Source organism: Tupaia chinensis, unplaced genomic scaffold, assembly GCF_000334495.1.
Source record: "Tupaia chinensis unplaced genomic scaffold, TupChi_1.0 Scaffold000161_3, whole genome shotgun sequence".
Classification (NCBI taxonomy): domain Eukaryota; kingdom Metazoa; phylum Chordata; class Mammalia; order Scandentia; family Tupaiidae; genus Tupaia; species Tupaia belangeri.
In genome coordinates, this window is record NW_006159634.1 from 160,448 (window position 1) to 183,916 (window position 23,469).

General features: G+C 52.2%; 1 protein-coding gene across 1 annotated transcript in view; it reads right to left on the reverse strand.

Moving 5' to 3' along the window:
• GALNT2 (polypeptide N-acetylgalactosaminyltransferase 2) overlaps positions 1-23,469 on the reverse strand; it is a gene marked incomplete at its 5' end in the record, with an annotated part of 99,837 nt that overhangs the window by 19,636 nt on the left and 56,732 nt on the right. The window contains 8 exon segments of the mRNA XM_014586829.2: positions 1-91; positions 1,790-1,893; positions 3,006-3,093; positions 6,143-6,230; positions 7,927-8,048; positions 16,069-16,134; positions 16,314-16,381; positions 16,566-16,664. Coding sequence (XP_014442315.1) covers positions 1-91; positions 1,790-1,893; positions 3,006-3,093; positions 6,143-6,230; positions 7,927-8,048; positions 16,069-16,134; positions 16,314-16,381; positions 16,566-16,664 — 726 coding nt within the window.

Below are 23,469 nucleotides of genomic sequence, written 5' to 3' on the forward strand. Positions count from 1 at the left end.
TAGGGATGCTGCTTCCGGAACACGTGTCCCACGCGGCTACACGGGATGATCTCCAGGCTGCCACCGCACTGCCACACGCGGAATGAGATCTCTGAGACGATGAACAAGACACGGGTGACCGGCGAAGTGCGGGGGTCATCCTGCAGGTTTAGCCATCCTGGGTGGGGTGGGAGAACCCCCACTCCACCATCCCATAACGAGGTTCTTCCTGCTCTCAATTGCTGAAGCAGCCCTGAAGGTCCTGCCTCTTTCCAGAACAGTCTGGAACTTTCTACAGGGGAGATGCCCACACGCCCGCACCTCTAGGCTCCCTGTACCATTGAGAAGGACGTTCGCAGGGAACGCTTTCCAGATTCGAACCACACAACCTCGAGACAAGGATCCTGGGCCGATTTTGAATGTGAACTATGTCCCAGTGATGCCCTTCACCCTGCCCTGCCCCCGGCCCCATGTGGAAACTTGTACACGGCCCAGCTGCTCCAACGTAACATCCACACAGCAAGTCAGCTCGAGGAGCCCACTGTCTCCCCTCTCCTGGTCCTGGGAGGTGCCCCCTCTACCACACCTATGCGCCAACACCGTGCCGTGCAAAGGACAAAGCACAGGGTGCGCCTCTGCTTAACCCACGCCCTGGGCTAACGGGACACCATGTGGCTACATGCCATGGTGCTCTGAAAGGCCCCTCGGTGACACACTGGGTTTCCACTGCGCCGCCGGGCGGCACGAGGTGAGCTGTGCAGACTCTCCAGAAGACTAACAGTCCTGAAGGCTTTCGTGCTTAGTGACTCCACTGTCATTAAAACAGAAGAACGGAAAAGGGTGGGACTCGGGCGCTGCCCTAGCCCTAAAGCTCTCAGCATCGAGCCAAGGCAGAGAAGTCCCCCGAAGAGATGCATCACCACTAACTTAACGTCGGAAAACCTCAGGAAGCAGCAGGCGAGGCTCGGTTTTTCTTCCAAACAAACAGAAACTATCTAATGTCTGTTTCAAGTAAGAGCTACTGAAAATGACAGCACCATTCCCCTTTTGTTCCCTTGCCCCCTTCCTCCAGCGGCCCCCACCCAAGGACAAACACGATCCAACGTCCCTCTTCTTCCTCTTAGACTCAGCAGACGTTACCCGAATGCCCAACCAGCAACACGAGCGGGAGTGAAGGGGTGCCGTGCATGCGTGTGCGGGGACCTGCTGTGCCCAAAGCGCCACTCGGACCCATCTTAGCTCTTCCGGCTGGCACCCGCCGTCTGCCGGCACCGAGGCCGGGGGGACATACCCAGGTTCTCTCCGCCCCACACGTCCATCATCATGTCGTATTTCCCCAGCTCCTCGAAGTAGGACTTGTCCATCACGAACAGCCCGCCTGCGATCATGGGGGTTCTGGAGAGGTGGGAGGAGGGACAGCCCAGGCCCAGGTCAGAGTGCCAGCGTTCTCAGGCCCAGGTCAGAGTGCTAGCTTTCTCAGGCCCAGGTCCAGGTCAGAGTGCTAGCGTTCTCAAGCCCAGGCTGAGCCCACACTCCCCATTAACATGCTAACCTTTGTCCAGAGCCTCGGCACCCCTCTGCAGCCTTCGTGCCCCCCGCCACCCCCACCTGGATACTCCCTCAGGCCCAGGGTCTGGACTGAGCCTGCCCTCAGAGGGGTGACGGCAGGGGCTGGGCCACTCCCTGACAAGGCGCCCCCTGCCGGGATGCGTGTGCGGGGACCTGCTGTGCCCAAAGCGCCACTCGGACCCATCTTAGCTCTTCCGGCTGGCACCCGCCGTCTGCCGGCACCGAGGCCGGGGGGACATACCCAGGTTCTCTCCGCCCCACACGTCCATCATCATGTCGTATTTCCCCAGCTCCTCGAAGTAGGACTTGTCCATCACGAACAGCCCGCCTGCGATCATGGGGGTTCTGGAGAGGTGGGAGGAGGGACAGCCCAGGCCCAGGTCAGAGTGCCAGCGTTCTCAGGCCCAGGTCAGAGTGCTAGCGTTCTCAGACCCAGGCCCAGGTCAGAGTGCCAGCGTTCTCAGGCCCAGGTCCAGGTCAGAGTGCCAGCATTCTCAGGCCCAGGCCCAGGTCAGAGTGCCAGCGTTCTCAGGCCCAGGTCCAGGTCAGAGTGCTAGCGTTCTCAAGCCCAGGCTGAGCCCACACTCCCCATTAACATGCTAACCTTTGTCCAGAGCCTCGGCACCCCTCTGCAGCCTTCTGTGCCCCCGCCACCCCCACCTGGATACTCCCTCAGGCCCAGGGTCTGGACTGAGCCTGCCCTCAGAGGGGTGACGGCAGGGGCTGGACCACTCGCTGACAAGTCGCCCTCGGCAGGTACTTGGCTCTCTGTGCCTCGGTTTCCCTACGGGCTGTCCTAAGGGTTCTAAGATCAAGGCAGGAGCTGCTGGGCAGCGTCATCTTGCATCACTGTTGTGGGCGCCCCTCCCAGCCACCCTGAGGGGTGAACCGCAGAATGCACCAGGCCCACCTGTCCCAGCAGGAGTGCTATGCGGATCGACTACACAGCTAGGACCCCTGGAAACATTTCAGGGTTCAGCACTCTAACACGATCCCCTAAGATTGTGAGCAACTCTCAACTCTCCCCAGCTGGCGGCTTCCTGAGCCCACCGGCCATCACTGCAGGGCCCCGGACTTCTGGGCAAGGGCTTGAGGAATCACACCCTGCCGCGAGTGGCAGGGGCACAAGACCTGCTGGGGAACGGGGAGCAGGCTAGGAGGGGCAGCAGTGTGGGGCGCATGCTGCCTGGGCTCCCACCCTTTTTCTGGTCCCCAGAACCAACCTAGAGACCCCACTCTGCTACGAGCAACACTAGAGCATACATAGGAGGGACACAGAACCGGCCGACCTGCCTTGAAGAACCTCACAGGACCTTACTCTGTGCAGCAGGTGTCTGCTCTGAGCTATGACAAGGGGACACCGGAGCCCGACAAGGTCTAGGAAACTCAGGCTCTACGGAGGGGGTGGAGCCTGGGGTCTCACCTGCGAGGGCCCCTGAAGGTCACCTGGCACTTACTTTATAGGGGCGACTGGGTTCCCCTGGCGGGACCTCCTCTGCTCAGGGGTCATGTAATCCCACTTGAACACCAAGTTCCAGTCAAAACCTGCCAACCAAGAAAACAAACAGGTGCTCGCGGCCCAGCCGGCTCCTGGCAGCCCGACACACATGGGTTCAGCACGATCCACAGTAGGGCGGATTGCCAAACCAGTCAGAGGCGAAAACATGGAGACTGGGGACTGACAGGCAGTTGGTGTGTTGGTTAAAGGCACTGGGTTCCCACATGCCCAGCTGTGGTTCGAGTCTTGGACCTGGTGGCTTGCTTTCTCACTCACCCCCACCCCTTGTTTCTAGCTGGTCAAATTGATAAATGATAACAAATAAATAATAATTTAAAAAGATGGAGGCTGGAGGAAGGAGACAGCGACTAGGGGTGTGGCCGGGGGACAGGAGACAACCAGGAGGTCGTGCGTCAAAATCTTATCCCCAAGTCCCCGAGAAAGAGGGTCAGGCTCTTCCACTATTAAGATGCATGTGACTAGGGGCCACACGGTGGCACGGTGGTTACAACACTCTGACACTGGACCCACGGGGCAGGTCCTGGGCTCACATCCTAGGGCCTCCTGTGCCCATGCCCTTAGCCTGGCTGGCTGAGAGGGTGCGGTGTGAGGGCCTGCTGGGGCTGGCTCTCTCTCATGAAAGAAACGAATCAATTTTACAAAGAGCAATGGTGAGAAAGATTTTAAAATGCATCAGAATAAACATGGAATGCCAAGGAGAGCGGACCTGTGGTGCCACAGCGACTGCAAGAAGGTGGGAGCGGTCCAGGGTGCCCATCGCTCCCACCACCGGGGCTGTGGGAGGACGCGGGGTGGGGCTGAGCTGCGGTGGCTCCCAGGCCTGCAGAGCCCACCGCTGCCCTAGCTCTGACAGCAACCAGAATGGCACTGTGCAGGGACAGAGGGGGACGGTAGCACTGGGAGAACTTCCAGAGGAAGGGGCAGAACTAAGTGACAAGCTGTTTCAGCTCTCCAAGGCTGGCTCCACCTTCTGGTTTCAAGTCTCTGCCTGACGCCTTCATAATGTATTCATTAGAAAGTAGCCAGTGGCCCTTCCCACACTATTGATTTTTTTTTTCCCAGAGGGTGTGTGCTTACCAGAGAGAGAAGGAAGGTGAGAGAGCACCGCGCCCCCTGACCCGGGGCTGGCGGGGCTGCAGCCCTTCTCCTGCACTTCTCCTTCGGAGGTTTTGAGCAGGCACTCCTACAAGCCTGGGGTAGGTGTGCCTGCTCAAAGACCTGGCTTCCTCTCCCGAGAGAGGTCTTGTACATTGCGATCCTCCTGCCTGGCCTCCTGGGCAGCAGGGACGCCGCACACGCCCTTCAGATGGGCTCTCAGTATACCGCCCAGGCTGGCCATAAGCACCGCCCTCCTGCCTCAGTCTCCCTAGCGGCTAGGACTGCAGGTGCATTACCACCAGGCCAGGCTCCCAGGGTGGGCCGGGAACTGAAACTGGACTGGACATCGGCCTCCTTTTCTCGACAGCGGACTGCCGTTGACCGGCTGCTCTGTCTGGGACGGACCCTCTTACAATCAGCTACAGCAGGAGTGGGAACCAGCCCCTTGCGTTACGTAACGACACGAGGGGCCGAGCACTTACAGTAATCAGTGAGCGCAGGTGTACGTAATCAGGGGGCTGGACCAGCTAGCGGCGTGGTGGCTGGGGCCGCTGGGTCCCACACAGCCGACTGTGCAGCTGGCACCCCGGACTGGCACACCAGGCTTGTAGGAGTGCCTGCTCGAAACCTCCAGAGGAGAAGACCAGGAGAAGGGCTGCAGCCCCGCCAGCCCCGGGTCGGGGTGCACAGTGCTCTCTTACCTTCCTTCTCTCTCTCTGGTAAGCACACACCCTCTGGCAAAATCAATCAATCAATCAATCAATCAATAGCGTGGGAAGGGCCACTGGCTACTTTCTAATGAAGACAATATGAAGGCGTCAGGCAGAGACTTGGCATCTCTTAGCAGCTCAGAGCGGACTTCACCAACTCCTCCCCTGCCAAGCTGACAGGCCAGGCTGCCGACCTGCTGGGGGTCTGAGTGAAGAGCTTGTTACTGGGCTGTGTGTGGCGGAGCCTCTGGGGCACAGACCCCACCTGCCTCCCCCCCCCCTGAGTCCTGGGAACACAGACAGCTGAGAGCCAGGCTTCATGGGACTGGTCCCTGCAGCGGGGTACAAGCCCCGGGCACCCGTCGGCACACAAAGCTCTCCTAGGCCTCACGGTGCTCCAGGAGAGGCCGGGGGTCTTCCAGGAGAAGCTGAGGAATCCCTGGCACCCCACAGACCTGACGAGGGGGCCCCCCTCAGCAGAACTACTCCCATATTTAAGCCAAGCCCTACAAGCCTCATTAGGCTCGTTCTCTGAGGTGACAGTGGTGTTTTCGGGCCCGCTGTGGACAGAAAAGGGACGTGAACCTGCTCTGCCTGGGTTTAAGAACTCTCAGCTCTAACCTCTAATGCCGCCAACGGGGGTACCACGGCCCGTGTAAACCAACTCCTTGGGGCCTTGGAGACTTATTGGGGGTAGAGATTTCTAGACGAGTTGCTCTTGGGACTCCGTCAGGGTGGGCTGCAGGAGCGCAGTGGACTTGTGGGGACCAGAAGGAAACTGATGGTCACTCAGACAGGGTTCCCACGCACGGAGCAGGACATGGGAGGGCGGCCAGATGGAGGGCAGACCCAGCAGGCCTGGGGCGACGGGGCCTGGGTGGCTGGAGGGTGCTGACCCCGAGCTGGGTCTCCACAGCAGTGACCAGCGAGAGACAGAGGCCGTGGCAGGAAGAGGGGTGAGCGGGGGGCAGACGTGGGCTCTGGCCCTGAAACTCTGCCTGACCTCAGTTCCATGGAGTGGCCTCACTGGCTCTGACCCAAAGGCAGCAGGAGTGTCCAGGAGCCTCTCAGCTCACAGAGAACTGGCAGGCAGTCGAGACAGTGAGGGAGCAGGCAGCCAGGAGGGCTTCTCAGGGGAAGCGGCTGTTTAAGGAGGTGCAGACGCTCCTCACTGGACATGTGAGGTGGGAGTGCCATCCTCGCCACCCCAACGTCCAGGGGGAACAGCACAGAAGCGACAAGGCCACTGGCCGGGACTGACACCTACCACCCTTGAGGTCCGCCGACGCCCCCACGTACTGGAAGTTGTCCATGTTAATGACGTCGATGATAGGCGACACGACCCGGGTCCTGTCCTGAGAAGGGAGGAGAAGGGCTGTTACCAAAGCCTCCCAGCCTCGCCGGGCACAAGCCGCACTGCCGGGAGAAGGCAGGACTAGTGTTGGGTGGAGGCAGGCCACTGGTGCCGGGAGAGGCCCCCTTCCCCGCTCCCGGCCTCCCATCTCCCGGCCTCCCCGCCTCTGCCAGACATCTTAGTCTCGGCCACCACAGGGCTGTCACGGGCTGTGCGAGGGATGGCGGGCTCAGAGCTTAGAGGAAGCCACCCCACAGGGCGACCCGCCCCACGGGAGGACAGCCCCGGGCATGGGCGCCGGCCAGCTCTCCGCCCGGCTGGGGGCGCGGCTGCACAGGGTGCCCTGGGGCCCTTTCGTCTTCACGGCAGCCATGCTGAGCGGTTTGGAAGCAGAACGGGCAGCTGAGAGCGATGCAGCGGGGACGCTCGCCAGGAGAGCGCTCGGTTCCGACACGCCCCGGTGGAAGTTCCCCTGGTGGAAGTTCCCGGGGAAACCAAACGGCGAGGTGTCCGCAGCAGGGAGAAGGATGCCCATCTGGCTTAGTCTGGCCCGGGTGTGGCAGTCCAAGAACATAATCAGCCTTACGTGTCTTTCGAGGAGACTGGAATTAATGCCATCACCACCTCGACGTGCGCTTTGGTTTATGTAGGAGGTGGCGTTTGAAACACTGACGGTCCAACCACAGGCCAAGCGGCCTTCACATCGCGACTCCGGCGCACAGTGGCCTTCCTGAGCACAGTGCAGAAGGGTGAGAATCGCGGTGGGAGGGGGTAGGATTCCACGGAGGCTCTTCTTTCACGTGGGCGTAAACAAACGAGCAGGTGGGACTTCTCGGAAATCTTGGCTCTGCACCTGTCCGATCTGGCTGCATGATTAAGGCTCCTCAGCCCAGTTTTCTCATCTGCCCGGCAGGGGACGTCTGCACTGAAGGGCACGCGTGGGGGCACTCAGCACGCAGCACAGCTCAACATGGGGCCATGCGACGATCGCAGGGTCACTAGCAGCTCAGGTTTCCCGGAACTTCGGGCTGACCGTCCGCTGTCCTGGCTATGCTGTCGGCAGAGCGACTGGTTCATTTCCTGTTTTTCTGGTACTTTCATTAACTCTGCTTTATTGCCTCAAGGAAGCACTTTCTTCGTAGGAAGGAAAGAAAGTCAGTACAACAAGCAGAGGCCGGAGAAATAACCACGAGCCGGGCGTTACATTAGCGGCGAAGCTTCCGGAAGGCAGAGGTGCATGAAGTGTCACAGACGGCCTCTGACAGCCCCACCCACCCAGTCACTGTGTGCTCTGGGCCCCTGCAAGCCTGGACGCCAGCTGGGGAACCTGCCACGCTCGCTGAGAGTGAGGGGTGGCCTGGGGTAGCGTCCCCAGCGCCCCTCGGACATCTGCACCAGATGGCGCTCATTCGATGCCAGGTACCATCCTAGCCCATGCCGTGCAGAGCTGAATACAAAGCTTGCAGGCTAAGATGTGCCTGTCTTCAACACATCGGGCTTGCGCCAGCCTCTCACAATCTTCGCTTCCAACTTGTCAGTGGATGGTGCCTCCTACTGACAGATTCCTCAGCCAAGAAAACCCTCCAAACCAGTGCTCCAGGGGCATCTCCTCCCTTTGCAGCATCTAGGAAAACCACAACCCATCCCTCCTGTCCTGCTGTCCCAGGCCCGTCTCCACCCCTGTCCCCGAGTCTCACCTCAGCCACTCTCTCGAGGAGCGGCTCCAGCCAGTGCTCGTTACACTCACAGTGGCTGTCCAGGAAGGTCAGGACCTTGGCTTGGGCGGCATCGGCCCCCCGGACTCGCGAGCGCATCAGGCCTGCAGAGGTGAGTGGAGAGAGCTTGTGGTATCCGAGAAGGCAGGAGGGCATCACACCCGGCACGTGCCGCAGCCCGGCTGTGCACTGCAGGCTCCCTGGGCATGGAGTTGGTGCAGACCTGTCTGCCAGGATCACCACTGCCCTGTGCTTGCTAAGACTGACTTCCGTCGGGACTTCTTATAAAACAGTTCACTGACCACGAGGAAGCCAACTTCCTCAGAACTGCTGTCCTCCGAGGAGGGCGTTTACACAACTGCCGCTCCTTTGCGGAAATTTTAAAACTACTTTCCTCTGGCACAGATACAGGGTTTTCTAAATAACTGGGCCAAGCAAGGTGTCACCCAGACACGTCAACTGCTAATGGTGTGATTTTAGTGGTGATAATATCTGTAACTATCTGTCTGTAGCTATCTGTCTCCTAAGACGCATCATGTGACAGAGGACATAAATGACAAAGCCCGGCTGCCCGGTTTTCACATGAAATTAGTTATGCACGATCGGTCCATTATACAACGTATGCATTTGTGATATGTCAATAATATGTGTTTTTTATGACATAAAGTCTTCTTTAATACATTTTTAAACAATTATTTATTTTACTTAATTTGTAATTATTACTTTTTATGATTTGACCAGGGAGAGAGAGGAAAAGTGAGAAAGCAAGTCACCAGGTCTGAGACTCAAACCAAGGTCCGCCGTGTGGGAGTGCAGCACCTCAGCCCTGTACCACCTGCTGGTCCACAAACCCTTCGTCATAAATAGCATGTTCATGGGTGCCATAGTCACAAGTGGCTTTCACTAGGTATTCTGGCCTTTGCATATCAAGACTCATAGCCAGTGAGGACAAAATGGGTTCTTCATGGGTGGTATACAACAGCATGCTAGAATGGGGAAAAATACAAAGGATCTAGTTCTGGTCATTACAAAGTGGCTTCTACTGGGCAAAGTTTTGCACAGATAACAATGATACGCTCCGAGGAAAACAGAAAAATTAACTATTCGAAAGTGCTGGAGAGAAGCCAGAAGCAGGCAGAAATGAAAGGGGATTCAACCTGGGAAAGAAAAAAGTCACAAGCAGTGAGAGCCACATGTACGTGGTTTCCCTCCAGGTTACTCCGCAATCCGCCGCAATGCGGCAGAAGACAAGTCGGAGGAAAAAAAAACAAGTCGGATGAAAGAGTGGCTAGAAAATGAAGGAGGTGATCCCACAAGGTGGTACGCCCCAAATCTGGTGATAACCTCCCCTTAAATCCTGGCTGATTAGACACAAACTCCAAGGAGTCGAAGAAAAGCATCCGTGAGAAGGCAGACAGGATTGAGGGTTCAACAGCCATCGATTACAGTGGACACACAGGACGAGTCCTGCTACGAGAAGGGTTTGATAAACATCTTAGTTCTTCTATAGTAACTCCAAAAGAACCACATTCAGGAATACAGACTATGTCTCGAGAGTAACAGATTTACCCAAGACATATATACCCCAGTAAAGCAGAAAGAAAAGCCTACACAGTTCAAAGCTGTCCACCAGTAATTTAACTGCTTAGTATAGCAAAGAGCAACACTCTTTAGAAGAAGCTAACACAATCCATGTCTCTCCAACAGAGCATCCACAATGCCTATTATAGAATTATAAATTACTAGACATGAGAAGAAACAGGGAAATAAGCCCTATACTCAAGAGGAAGAAAGGTCGATAGAGACTTACTCTGAGATACAGCAGATGCTGGAATTAGTAGATAAGGATTTAAAACCAGCTATTATAACTATATTCAGGAATTCAAAGAAAACAATCATTTTAATAAGTGAACAGATGGGTAAGGAGAATCTCAGCAGAGAAATGGAAACTACAAGAAAAAATCAAACGGGTATTCCAGAACTGAAAAATAAAATTATGTAAAATAAAAAATTCACTGACTGGTCTTTTTTAAAAATAGGAATGAAAAATTATTCCAGAGGGTATATACACATGCATGAGAGAAAGAGCAAAAGACCATCAGTAAGCAAGAAAGAACCCTCTCTCCCTCCCCCTCTCATGGGGCCTGGTCATATTGCAATTCTTTTTCCTCCAGTTTTCAATCTTGTCAGGATTCTGGGTATGCATGCACACACCTGGTATGTAACCTGCACGAGCTGGGACTTGAAACCCTGGCTACGTTAGACCCAGTTTTCCTGCACAACACTCAACTGCTGTGCTAGGGGGCCATCCCACACCGCTTGGTCTTAATAACACATTGGAGTTGGCAAAAGGACCAGTAAACTTTATGTTGGACTAACAGGAACATTTATCTATCTGGTGAACAAAGAAAAAATATTTGAGTTGGAAAACAGCCTAAGTGCCGACAGGATCAATATCAATCCTTGTACTGGAGTCTAAGAATGCGGTAGAAAAAAGTACATGAAGAAATACAAAGGGGAACCAGCAGTTAGCGTAATGGCTATGTCGCTGGACTCCCACGTAGTCGACCAGGGTTCGCGTCCCGGACCCGGTGGCTTAAAACTCACGCCGGGCGCGTGTGCGTGCGTGCCCAAGATCCCGAGAGGAGAATGGAGGAGAAGGGATTGCGGCGTGACCATCCCCCCTGGGGGGTGATTTCTCGCTTTCTGTCTCTATGTCTCTCTCTGTCTGTCTGGTGAGCGCACGCGCCCTATAGTGAAAAAAAAAAAAACCTCTCAAAAAAAAAAAAATACAAGGCAAATAATTTCCGAAATTTGGTAGAAAACATCATCTTACATATTCAAGGTGACTGGCAAATCTGAAGCCAGGTAAATTTAAAGACAATTACACACAGGAACATCACAGTCAAACTGCTAAAGGCAAAGATAAAGAGACAATCTGGAAAGCCCTCAGAGGGAACGACCCAAAATACGAAGGAACAATATGAATGATGACTAACTGTAAGACAAAAAACAAAGGCCAGACACAGACATCGAAATGACATGTTTAAAGTGGTGAAAACTCAGAATTCTATTTAAAAAAAATCCTTTGATCATGAAGAAGAAGGAAAACTTACTTTTTATTTTTAGTATTTTTTAGGTTTTGTCATATGGCACGTGTGCTTTTCCGAGTCAGAGAAAGTGAGAAGTCGCCTCCTCCCCCCTCAGGAGGATGGCCACACTGCGATTCCCATCTCCTCTCTCTCCTCTCGGGATTTTGGGCATGCACGCACATGTGCCTGGCGTGATTTGCAAGTTGCCATGTCCAGGACTCGAACTGCAGTCCACCATGTGGAAGTCTAGCACCTTAATCGCCATGCGACCTGCTGTGCCCAAGAAAACTTACTTTTCATATAAACAAAAATTGAAAAATTTGGGTGTCTGTAAGAAAAAGAGTTCTCTAAGAGAAAGTGTTTGGGCTAAAGGAAGGTGGCACTAGAGAAAATTTGAACATTTAGAAAGAAGTGAATATATTAAAAATGTGAAATATGAGGGTAAGTTTAACAGAGCCGATGTAGTTTTCTCCTGCTTTCTTTAAAAGATAACTGGTTATTTAAAGTAAAAATTGGGCCAGCTGGTGGCATGGTGGTTAAGGCAGCTGGATACCATATGGCTGGCTGAGTGGTTTGAGTCCCAGACCCTGCGACTTGAAAAACATGGCAGGCATCTGTGTTGCATGCCCCCAACCCCAGAAGGAGAAATGAAGGGCTACAGCACGATCACCCGTCAGGAAGGTGCTTCCTCACTTTCCCTTTCTGTCTCTGTCTCTCTGATGGGTACATGTTCTCTCCAGGAAATTTTTAAAAAAGTAAAAATTAACACTGTATTGTGGGGTTCAAAATATATGTAGAAAAAAACATGACAACAGTAGGATGTAAGACAGAGAATGGAATTACTGAGCTGGTGTAAGGTTTTACATTTATGTGAACTGGTAAGCTACTGGCTCCCAGTAGACTGTTCTAATTTAAAGATGGCTGCTGTAATAATCCTCAAAGTGTATAAGAAAGTATAACTAAAAAGCGACAAGAGAATTCAAATGAAATACTACAAAACATCGATCCCAAAGAAGCAAGTAGGAAGAGGAACAAAAAGCAAAACATATGTGGGACAGGGACCAGCAGTTGGCATAATGGCTATGTTGCTGGACTCCCGTGTAGTTGACTATGATTCGAGTCCCAGACCTGGTGGCTTAAACTCACGCTGGGCGCATGTGCGTGCGTTCCCAAAATCCCAAGAGGAGAATGGAGGAGCAGGGATTGCAGCGTGGCTATCCCCCGGGGGGAGTGATTCCTCGCTTTCTGTCTGTCTCTCTGTCTTTCTGGTGAGTGCACAAACCCTATAGCACCCCCCCAAAAAAAAAAAAAAAAAAAAAAAAAAACACACGCGGGACAAATGATAGACCCAAATTCAATCACATCAATAATTAGATACCATTAGATGGACAAGTCGCTCCAACTAAAAGGCAAAGGTTGTTAATCTGGATTAAATAATAATAACAATAATAAATAAATAAAAGCAAGGGCCACTCCCATAGAGCAGACGCTAAAGCACTGTGCATAGGGAGCTAGATCCACATGGCCGATTAGCATTCCCCGGCAGCTTGAAAAGGCATCCGGCTGTGTGGACCCAGGATCCTACAGGATGGAAAACGGGGGAAAAAAGGATTGCAATGTGACCAGGACCCTTCAGGGCGGTGGGAGCGTGGGGTCCTCTCTCTCCCTCTCTCTCTCTCTCCCCCCCCCCCCCCCCTCTCTATTGTTCATGCACACATGCACCCTCGGGCATTAAAAAAAGAATGAAAAGCGATATTGAGCAATAGCCTGTCTGAGGCTTATTTTAGGTCTAAGCACACAGGCTGAAAGGCTCAGAAGGACGTCCCGCACCGACAGAACGCGCCGACGGGCGTAGCGGTGCACATCAGAGCAGATCTCAGATGACGAGGAGGGAGGAACACGAGAACGTGGCCAGTCACTGGAAGGACACCACGTTTATGAGTGCCGGAGTAAGTGGGAGAGCTACATAAACCTCAACCGCAACCGACTTTAACAACCTTCTGTCCATAATCGATAGACTGTAGATTAAACATCGATAAGGACTTCAGCATTTGAACATTACTGACCACCCTGATCTAATACACACGCACGGACACATACACATACAATAACCAACACTTTAGCATATACATTTTCTCAGTTTACCTAGAACATCTTAGCCCACAAGATACTTAACATTTTCAAAAGACTGATATCCTATAGAGCATATTCTCTGGAAATGTGGAGTTAAATTAGAAACCAATAACCAAAAGTATTTTTTTTTTTAATTCAAGTATTTGGGGGACCAGCAGGTGGCGCAGTGGTTAAGGTGCTGGACACTCCCACGTAGCCTACCACGGTTCAAGTCCTAGACCTGGTGGTTTGCCTTCTCACTTTCCCTCTCTCTCTCTCTCTGCGTGTGTGTCTCTCTCTGGTAAAACTAAAGTAAATGAATGAATAAATAAAATTAAATAAATAATTTTTTAAAAAAAGAAAAAAATTCAAGTATTTGAAAAATAAAGAACACAAATAATATAAGGGTCAAAGAAGAAATCGTAGGAAAAGAATTTAAAGATTTCAAACTGGGCCAGCAGGTGGCATGGTGGTTGGGATGCTGGACTCCCACCTAGCCAACTATGGTTCAAGTCTCAGACCTGGCAGCTGGCTTTCTCCCTTTCTCTCTATCCCTCTTTCTCTGGTGAGCACACATGCCCTAGAGCAAATTAAAATAATAATAACAAATAAAATTAAATAATTCTTAAAAGATTTCAAGCTAATTAATGAGAACATGGCATATCAAAATTTGTGGGATGTGGGTTAGGTAAGGTTAGACAGAAACTTTAGCTTTAAATGATTTATATTAGAGAAGAGTATCAGCAATGTGCATTCCTACTTGAAGAAGCGAAGGGCCAGTTTCCTGGCCGAGTAGTTAAGGTAGCCAGATCCCACATGGTCAAATCCTGAGGTTTGAGTCACGGAGCTGGCACCTTGAGAAACACGCCGGGCATGTGTGCAGGCGTGCCCAAAATCACAGCAGGAGGGAAAGATGGGGAAGAAAGGGTTGTGAAGTGACCATTCCCCATCGGGGGAGAAGGCTTCCTCTCTCTCTCCAGTGAACAATCGCACCCTTTGGTAAAACTTAACAAAGATAAAAGTTAGAAAAAGGCAAACTAAACCCAAAGTAGAAGAAACTTATAAAGAAAAAAAGCAAAAATTAAGATAATGGAAAAATAAAACAGTTTGCAAAGCCATATGTTGGTTCTTTTAAAACATTAATACAGTTGATGAGCCTCTAGCAGACAGATCAAGAAAATGTGCAAATTTAATTACCAAAATCAATAAAGAGGAAATATTAATACGAATCCTACAAACACCTAAAAGATAACAAGGGAATGTTATACACAACCTGGTGTATATGAAAACTTAAAGGAAATAAAAACTTCTTGAAGGACACAAATTCCAAACAGACATAAAAAGAAACAGAAAATCTGAACAGGCCTATCGTTATTCAAAAGACTGAATTAGTTAGAAAAAAATCTTTTCACGAAGAAAACTGCTCCAGCTGGACTAATTTTATCAAACGTTAAGAAAGAAGTCATTGAAATCTCACACAAACTCTCCGCAAGAAAACAGGAGACTTTCCATCTTGTTTCATGAGGTCAGTGTCATTCGAAAACCGAAACCTAAAAAGGACATTCGCGTCATCTCTCGGTGCCCCAGGGGAATTGATTCCAGGACTCCAGAATCTGAGGGTGCTCTGCTTCGGGGTTCCTGGGTACCAAGACCTGAGAACATGAAGGCGCTTACAAAACGGTACGATACTTGCATGCCACGTACGTGCCCCCTGTGTACCTTCAGTCGTTTCTGGATGACTTACACCTAACACGATGCAAATGCTATGGATGTAGTAGTTACGCTGTACTGGTTTTATATCTTTTTCATTGTTGCACTGCTGCTTTTAATTGTTTATTTCTGAGTATTTTTGAACCACAGTTAGTTGAATGATAGTTATTCTGTAGGTTGTTTATGTGTGGGGGCTGGAATAATGCAGCAGATTGCAAGACTTGTGGTTTATTCTTGGAGAACTGGTGTGAGTCCAGCAAGCAACGTCTGTCAGGGGAAAGGCCTCCCTCGCTGTTACCCGCATTGGGTATCAGGCGGGTGACTTTAGCTGGTTAAAACACGGTGTTGAGCCACTGCTCTAACAAGCTGCATCACTGTACTGGCTGATTAGATTTTTGCTAAGAAAAACACCCTTCGCCCCAGCTGAACAGCATAAGGGCTAGAAGAAACAATCCGCACTCATCGAGAATCATAACCACCACTCCTGGGTCAACAGAGTTACCTCAAACACCAAAAGTGGCACGGGTTCTAGGCTCTGACTTTCTGATTCTGAAAGATTTCTCCAGACGACGGTTGGGCCTAGACTCCAGGCTCCCTGAGGCACTGTGTGTTCACACGGTGATCTGAGCCTCCTTCCAGACTCTGCACAGCCCTGCCGCTCCCCTCCTTCGCCTCTCCTAATTCCAGCAGGACAGACCCCCTGAGCTCAGCTCCAGCACACGTAAGACTGGCTGGCTCTGAGGCTGGCACGGGCAAAATCGCGGAGTGCGCACGTCGCAGTCCTCGCTCGGCTCTGGACGGCTCACCTTCAGCAGGCGTCAAGCTTAGATCCGCTACGTTATCAGAGCCGAGAGCATGGAGTCATCAAACTTCTCATCGCCAAATCTTTGTTTTTCTTCTAAACTCTCGTACTCAAGGGAGAGATAAGACTGTCTAGGTTGTGAAAGAAACCGAGAAGCTGATTTTCCAGATACATAAATAAAAACGTAGCTTGAACTCTGGCCCTAAGTACACAAACACTTTCAATTAGTGAAGCTTTTACTGCCCTTCCTGTGTTTGTGGGGAGAGCACTCCCAGGTGGCTCTGGCAGAGGGACAGGGACAAAAAAGACTAGGCAATTCATTGTTCTTTCCATTGAGGCTCTTCTTTAAGTTATTACTGGGCTCAGGGAAGTCAGAACTGGACTGTCTGGGCAGTGAATTAGTCTTACCTTCTCGCCGGTCATTTCTGAGAACCCGCACTTTCTCAATTTTCCCCAGGAGAGCCCCGTCCTCAGCTATGGGATGAAAGAAAAGAAGCATTATTTTGAACCTCGCGTTTACAAAGAGCTCTGCACTCAAGCACAGTGATTCCCGATGGTCTCGGGGGGGCTGTCTCCTCAGGGGGGTCACAGAGGCACCTCTTCTTCCTGTGCCTGCTGCGGGAAGGCTGGGGACGGAATGGCCTGGTACTCACGGTCGTTGCTGTAGTCATCCACCAAGATGATTTCTTTAATGAGATGAGGCGGGCTTTTCTTAAGCACACTGAGAAGAGACAGAAAGGGACAGTGGTAGGCCCCTCGGGAGCGCCAGCAGTGGACTCGGGCCGGGGTCCTCCTGCCTCCGGCCTATTCCCTGGGTCAAGCAGGTGGCCCTGTCTGCAGCCCTGCCATGGTCGTGCCTCCCCTAAGACGCAACAGGCGGGTGGTGGAGGGGTCCCCGGCCTCACCTGACCACTGTCCTCAGCAGGGCTGACCTGGCTTCGTTGTGAAACGTGATCACCACACTGGTGGCCGGCAGGGCCACCCGCCACTGCTTCCGCTGACACCTGAGGAGGAGAAGGGGGTCCTCTGAGCAACGAGCCCAGACCAGCCCGGGCTCATTCTCCCCTGGCAAGACCAGGGGGACCGGCCTGCCCAGACGGACGTGCAGCGATGGTCTGTTTCTGCCCTGCTGAGAAACGGTGCCAGCAGGACACGAGGAGACACGAGGGGTGACTGGAGGCATGTGCAGCAGAGAAGGACTACGCCGAGCACACGTGTCTGACACACTGACAGCGCACTGAAACACTGACAGTGCATCGCTGCTCACAGAGGACGCGCTCCAAAGACGCGCCTGCGGTTTGCCAGCCACTCCGCAGGGCCCAGCCACCTCCGCTGCTGCTCTCCCCATTCTGCTTTGCCCAAACAAGCAGGTGGCACTTCCGCGAGATCTGGACCCTGGTCCTCCTGAGACTGGGGGCACACTGACCGCTCTCCTCCCCCTGCAGCAGGGACACATGTGCCTCGCCTACCACGCCCGCCTGGCCCTCTCTGACTGCCGAGTGACAGTGGGGCAGGCACCGGCAGCAGGAACCTGGCATGTTCTCATGCTCCTCCCTCAGTAGAACAGGGAGGCCCTGGGTCACCTCTGAGCGCGAGAGCCTCCGGGGGTCAGGCCTACAGGGTATGGTGAGATGTCGACGAGCTGCTTCTTGAGACTGGGCTCAGAGTCTGGGGCCGGCCTTGTAAGGCAGTGGGTGTGTGCTGTGTATCAAGAACCACATCCCACGGCTCACCGCAGTTCAAAGCCCAGTCCCGATGGCGTGGAAAACACACTGGGCACATGTGTGCGTGTACCCCAATTCCTGAAAACGGAAGAAAAGGGACTGAGGTGCAACCGTGGCCTCTAGGGATGCTGTTACTCTCCTGCTTGCAGAACTCGCTGGCGCTCGGGCAGCCGGATGAGAAGGCGCAGACTCCAGGCAGCACTTGTCCTGCGCAAACCCCAGGGAACAGAACGGACCCAATCATGTCCTATTCTCTCGCTTGCCTTTTCTCTGCAGGAAGCCTTGCCTACCGTGAGTGTCTGCAAGTCTCACAGGGCTCTGGAAATGTTTTCCTGAACCCGCAGGGCTGCTGCCTTCATACTGTGGCGTTAAATCCCTCCACACAGTCACAAGGCATGGTAGTGCTAGGAACTGGCAGCCAGGATACGTGAGAGGGAGCCCATTTCTAAGGCAGAGCTGCAAGTAGAACCGAGGCCGCTTACACCCCCAAGTGAGAGCGAGGGTGTGTCTGGGCGTGATGAGTTCAAGCCTCACCCTGAGCCAAGGGGGTGGAGTAGGTTGGAAGAGTTTCTCCAGAAAGATTAGGTTTCGTGTTAAAAAGCCACACACTCCCGGCCCACCAGTGCAGTGACTCAGAGGCTGTAAGATTCCCACTGTGTGGCCCGGCGCTGCCGGGGCAGTCCACCTTCGCTTCTCTACCACCGGTGGTCTGCCTGAGGTCAGCGGAGGAAGACGTGCCGTTACTGGGGTTCTCCCAGAGCCACAGGTGGGAGCGGCGACACTGAGAGGAGGGGATGGGGCAGGGGCCAGACTCGGCTCCAGTTCACCAGCGTTTCCAAGGTCTGCTGCTGAAGAGGTCACGTGGGGAACTCCTTATCCAGTAAAATGCAGACGTTGAAAACCAGAGAGGTGAAGTGATTTTGTTGTTGTTGATTGTTTGTCCTCTCCTTTTTTTCTATAGGGCTCATGTACTCACCAGAGAGAGACAGAGTGAGGGAAAGTGAGAACTCGCCCCCCATGGTGGATGGCCACACCACCATCCCTTCTCCTCCTCTTCCTCCTGGGATTTTGGGCACGCATGCTCTTGTGCCCAATGTGATTTTCAAGCTGCCGGGTCCAGGATTTGAACCATGGTTGACCATGTGGGAATCCAGCACCTTAACCACCATGCCGCCTGCTGGCCCCATACATAAGGTTTTTTATTTAAAAAAAAAAAAAAAAACAGAAAAAAACTTTAATTCAGTTTAAAACTTCTCTGAGAGTAGATGGCCGTCAATCGCTGAACTCCTGACTGGCTGGAAATGGAAAACCAGGGGCTCTAGACAGCAGGGTGTCCTGAGCCTCTCAGAGCCCAAGAGTGAACTCATCTTCCAGCAGATGTTACATGGGGTCAGTCAGAACTGATCAGTCAAACGACAGCTCCTCCGACTGGGACGCCAGGGCTGCGGAAATTTGTCTCCTCCTCTGCCCTGCACCCTGTGGGCCCCACCCCAGGCCCCAGCTGGCCCGGTGCTTCTGCAAAGAGCCTGTGAAACCTTGGTGACTAACCGTGAGATCTGGGGCAGCTCACATCACCCCCATCTGTGAGAAGGCCCTTCCAGTCATGCATGATCATCGGGAAAATAAAACAGGTATGAAAAAGGACCCTGCATACTGGAGAGGCCACTGCAGTGAACTGGGGTGTCATGGTGACCGTCCCCAGAGCGCGGAGACTGAGCGCGCTTCTCTGTAACCTGGACACAGAGCCAGTGAGGTGAGATTGGCTCTGGGACACGCTCCAGTCTACACCACAGGGAGCTACACAGCACGCCACAGGGCAGAGGAGCGCCTGGTAAACATCTCCCGCTCCCTGAAACGTCTGCGGAACTCGGAGGCTGAAGGGAGAATGATTAGGCATCACTTTGCGGCCCCACACAGGTTTCTGTCTTAGAAGAGGTAAGAAACAGCTGGACCTTCCTCCAGAAGATAAAAGAGGAGCGTCCTCTGGTTACTGAGCATCCCAGCCAGGGGCGCTCAGTCCTCTCTGAGGCTCGGGGCACTTCCAGTGCAGTCCCTTAGTGAAAGTCTCTGACTAGAGACCCCAAGAGAGCCAGTGTGCTCAGGGGCCCCGGAGCGTCAGTCTGGACGGGAGCTACTTCTCCCTGTGCGTTAGCAACACTCACCACTGCAGCGCCCCAGGGAAAACCCCAGGGACAAGGCTGGATCTAGCAAGGCCCTGGCACCAAGGTCTCCGGGCTGCGATCTGTATTCCTCTTTTTTTTTTTTTTCAGAGGTTTTTGCTATAGGGCGCGTGCGCTCGCCAGACAGACAGAGAGAGACAGAGAGATAGAAAGCGAGAAATCAACCCCAGGGGGGATGGCCACGCTGCAACCCCTTTTCCATTCTCCTCTCGGAATCCTGGGCACACATGCACACGCGCCCAGCGTGAGTTTAAGCCACCAGGTCCGGGACTTGAACCGCAGTCGACTATGTGGGAGCCCAGTGACATAGCCATTACGCTAACTATTCCTCTTTACACACGATCACTCATTCTGGAGTCATTCCCCCTGAGGTTGGTGCGAGTCTGCCCCTCGGAGATGAGTCTAGCTCTGAGTTGCTGGCAACAGAGGGAAAGGAAGGGGGCGAAGGGCAAATACGCCTAAGGAACAAAAAGGAAGTTTCTGGGTTTGCAGAGCTGAGGGTCAAGTCTCGGACCACAAGGAATTCACCATGTAACGAGTCTCCCCTGGCCTCTGCAGTAGCCTCACTGCCAATGACAACATGGTTGTATACGGAGATGTCAAACACAGAAACACAAATACGGACACTGTACAAGCTCCCACGTGCTCACTGCTCCGCTTTAGCCAGTCTCGATATTTCACAACGCTGGCATTTGGCTCGGTTTTCTAAGTGAAATGACACATAACAGGTAATAACTGTGGTCCCTTTGATGTGCCTTCTGACCTCACCTCCGTCTTCACCAGGGGTAACTGTGATCCTGAAATGGGTTCTTCATTATTCCTTAACACACCATGAAGACTCGCGCTCACAAACCATCTATCCTGCTGTCAGCAAGTATTCCAAATCTACACAGGTGACAGTGCCTGGAGACTGGTGTGCACTCTAGGAGGGGTGTCTGTCTGGGAGCTCTGTTTCATTCCTGTTCATGCCTACAGCTTCCCTCTGCAGGCACCCACCAAGGTCCAAACACACCGGGGCCCTTTACTGTTGAGGATCACTCATGAGTGATGCAGCCATGGACATGGAGAAAGTTTCTGTGCGTCATTTCTCCCCGCGGGTCTACTTGTCCCAAGTTCCATAACTCTGATATGGCCAACCTGCTCTCCAGAGCAGCTCAGTTTTATTCCCAGCACAAATACACAAGAGCCTATCACTCCATATCCTCACCATCCCTTGATATCATCAGATTTTAAACTTTGCTAGCCAGATTGGTATGAAACAACCTCCCATTATTTTAATTGTCATTACCCTGACTATGGAGAGGTCACACGCCTTCCTATCAGTATATGAGCCAATTGGATCATTTCTCCTGCTAATTACTGGCTCATACTCTTTGTCCACTTTTTGAGCAGATTTCTACCTCCCATTTAATTATAGAAATTGATATACTCTGGATATAATTTTTTGTCAGCCATACCAGTGAGGTGAGATTGGCTCTGGGACACGCTCCAGTCTACACCACAGGGAGCTACACAGCACGCCACAGGGCAGAGGAGCGCCTGGTAAACATCTCCCGCTCCCTGAAACGTCTGCGGAACTCGGAGGCTGAAGGGAGAATGATTAGGCATCACTTTGCGGCCCCACACAGGTTTCTGTCTTAGAAGAGGTAAGAAACAGCTGGACCTTCCTCTGGAAGATAAAAGAGGAGCGTCCTCTGGTTACTGAGCATCCCAGCCAGGGGCGCTCAGTCCTCTCTGAGGCTCGGGGCACTTCCAGTGCAGTCCCTTAGTGAAAGTCTCTGACTAGAGACCCCAAGAGAGCCAGTGTGCTCAGGGGTCCCGGAGCGTCAGTCTGGACGGGAGCTACTTCTCCCTGTGCGTTAGCAACACTCACCACTGCAGCGCCCCAGGGAAAACCCCAGGGACAAGGCTGGATCTAGCAAGGCCCTGGCACCAAGGTCTCCGGGCTGCGATCTGTATTCCTCTTTTTTTTGTTTTTCAGAGGTTTTTGCTATAGGGCGCGTGCGCTCGCCAGACAGACAGAGAGAGACAGAGAGATAGAAAGCGAGAAATCAACCCCAGGGGGGATGGCCACGCTGCAAACCCTTTTCCATTCTCCTCTCAGAATCCTGGGCACACATGCACACGCGCCCAGCGTGAGTTTAAGCCACCAGGTCCGGGACTTGAACCGCAGTCGACTATGTGGGAGCCCAGTGACATAGCCATTACGCTAACTATTCCTCTTTACACACGATCACTCATTCTGGAGTCATTCCCCCTGAGGTTGGTGCGAGTCTGCCCCTCGGAGATGAGTCTAGCTCTGAGTTGCTGGCAACAGAGGGAAAGGAAGGGGGCGAAGGGCAAATACGCCTAAGGAACAAAAAGGAAGTTTCTGGGTTTGCAGAGCTGAGGGTCAAGTCTCGGACCACAAGGAATTCACCATGTAACGAGTCTCCCCTGGCCTCTGCAGTAGCCTCACTGCCAATGACAACATGGTTGTATACGGAGATGTCAAACACAGAAACACAAATACGGACACTGTATAAGCTCCCACGTGCTCACTGCTCCGCTTTAGCCAGTCTCGATATTTCACAACGCTGGCATTTGGCTCGGTTTTCTAAGTGAAATGACACATAACAGGTAATAACTGTGGTCCCTTTGATGTGCCTTCTGACCTCACCTCCGTCTTCACCAGGGGTAACTGTGATCCTGAAATGGGTTCTTCATTATTCCTTAACACACCATGAAGACTCGCGCTCACAAACCATCTATCCTGCTGTCAGCAAGTATTCCAAATCTACACAGGTGACAGTGCCTGGAGACTGGTGTGCACTCTAGGAGGGGTGTCTGTCTGGGAGCTCTGTTTCATTCCTGTTCATGCCTACAGCTTCCCTCTGCAGGCACCCACCAAGGTCCAAACACACCGGGGCCCTTTACTGTTGAGGATCACTCATGAGTGATGCAGCCATGGACATGGAGAAAGTTTCTGTGCGTCATTTCTCCCCGCGGGTCTACTTGTCCCAAGTTCCATAACTCTGATATGGCCAACCTGCTCTCCAGAGCAGCTCAGTTTTATTCCCAGCACAAATACACAAGAGCCTATCACTCCATATCCTCACCATCCCTTGATATCATCAGATTTTAAACTTTGCTAGCCAGATTGGTATGAAACAACCTCCCATTATTTTAATTGTCATTACCCTGACTATGGAGAGGTCACACGCCTTCCTATCAGTATATGAGCCAATTGGATCATTTCTCCTGCTAATTACTGGCTCATACTCTTTGTCCACTTTTTGAGCAGATTTCTACCTCCCATTTAATTATAGAAATTGATATACTCTGGATATAATTTTTTGTCAGCCATACGTTTTGCAAAAATCTCTAAGTCTGTGGTAGGAAGATCCTTTCATTTTGTTTATGATGCTTTTTGTCAAACATACTTTTATTTCCTTTTTTTAAAAGAGAGATTTTTGTTACAGGGCACATGTACTCACCAGAGAAACAGACACAGAGAGACAGAAAGCAAGAAATCACTCCCTGGGGATGGTGGGGGGGTGCGGGGAGACAGCCATGCCGAAATCCCTTCTTCTCCATTCTCCTCTCATGATTTTGGGCATTCATACACATGTGCCCAGTGTGAATTTAAAGCCACTGGGTCCAGGACTCGAACCGTGGCTGACTACATGGAAGTCCAGCAACATAATCATTATGCCATCTGCTGGTCCCAAACACACTTTAAAAAAATCTTTCCCTGTGGCCCTTGGGTAATGTTCAGGTAAAGTTTTCCTAACCTTTGCTCATTAATATACTCTAGTAGATTTTATTGCAAATGTTTTAACTTTCACAGATGCTTTTAACATCTAGGTTACACATCACACACACACACACACACACATACACACATACACACACATACACACACA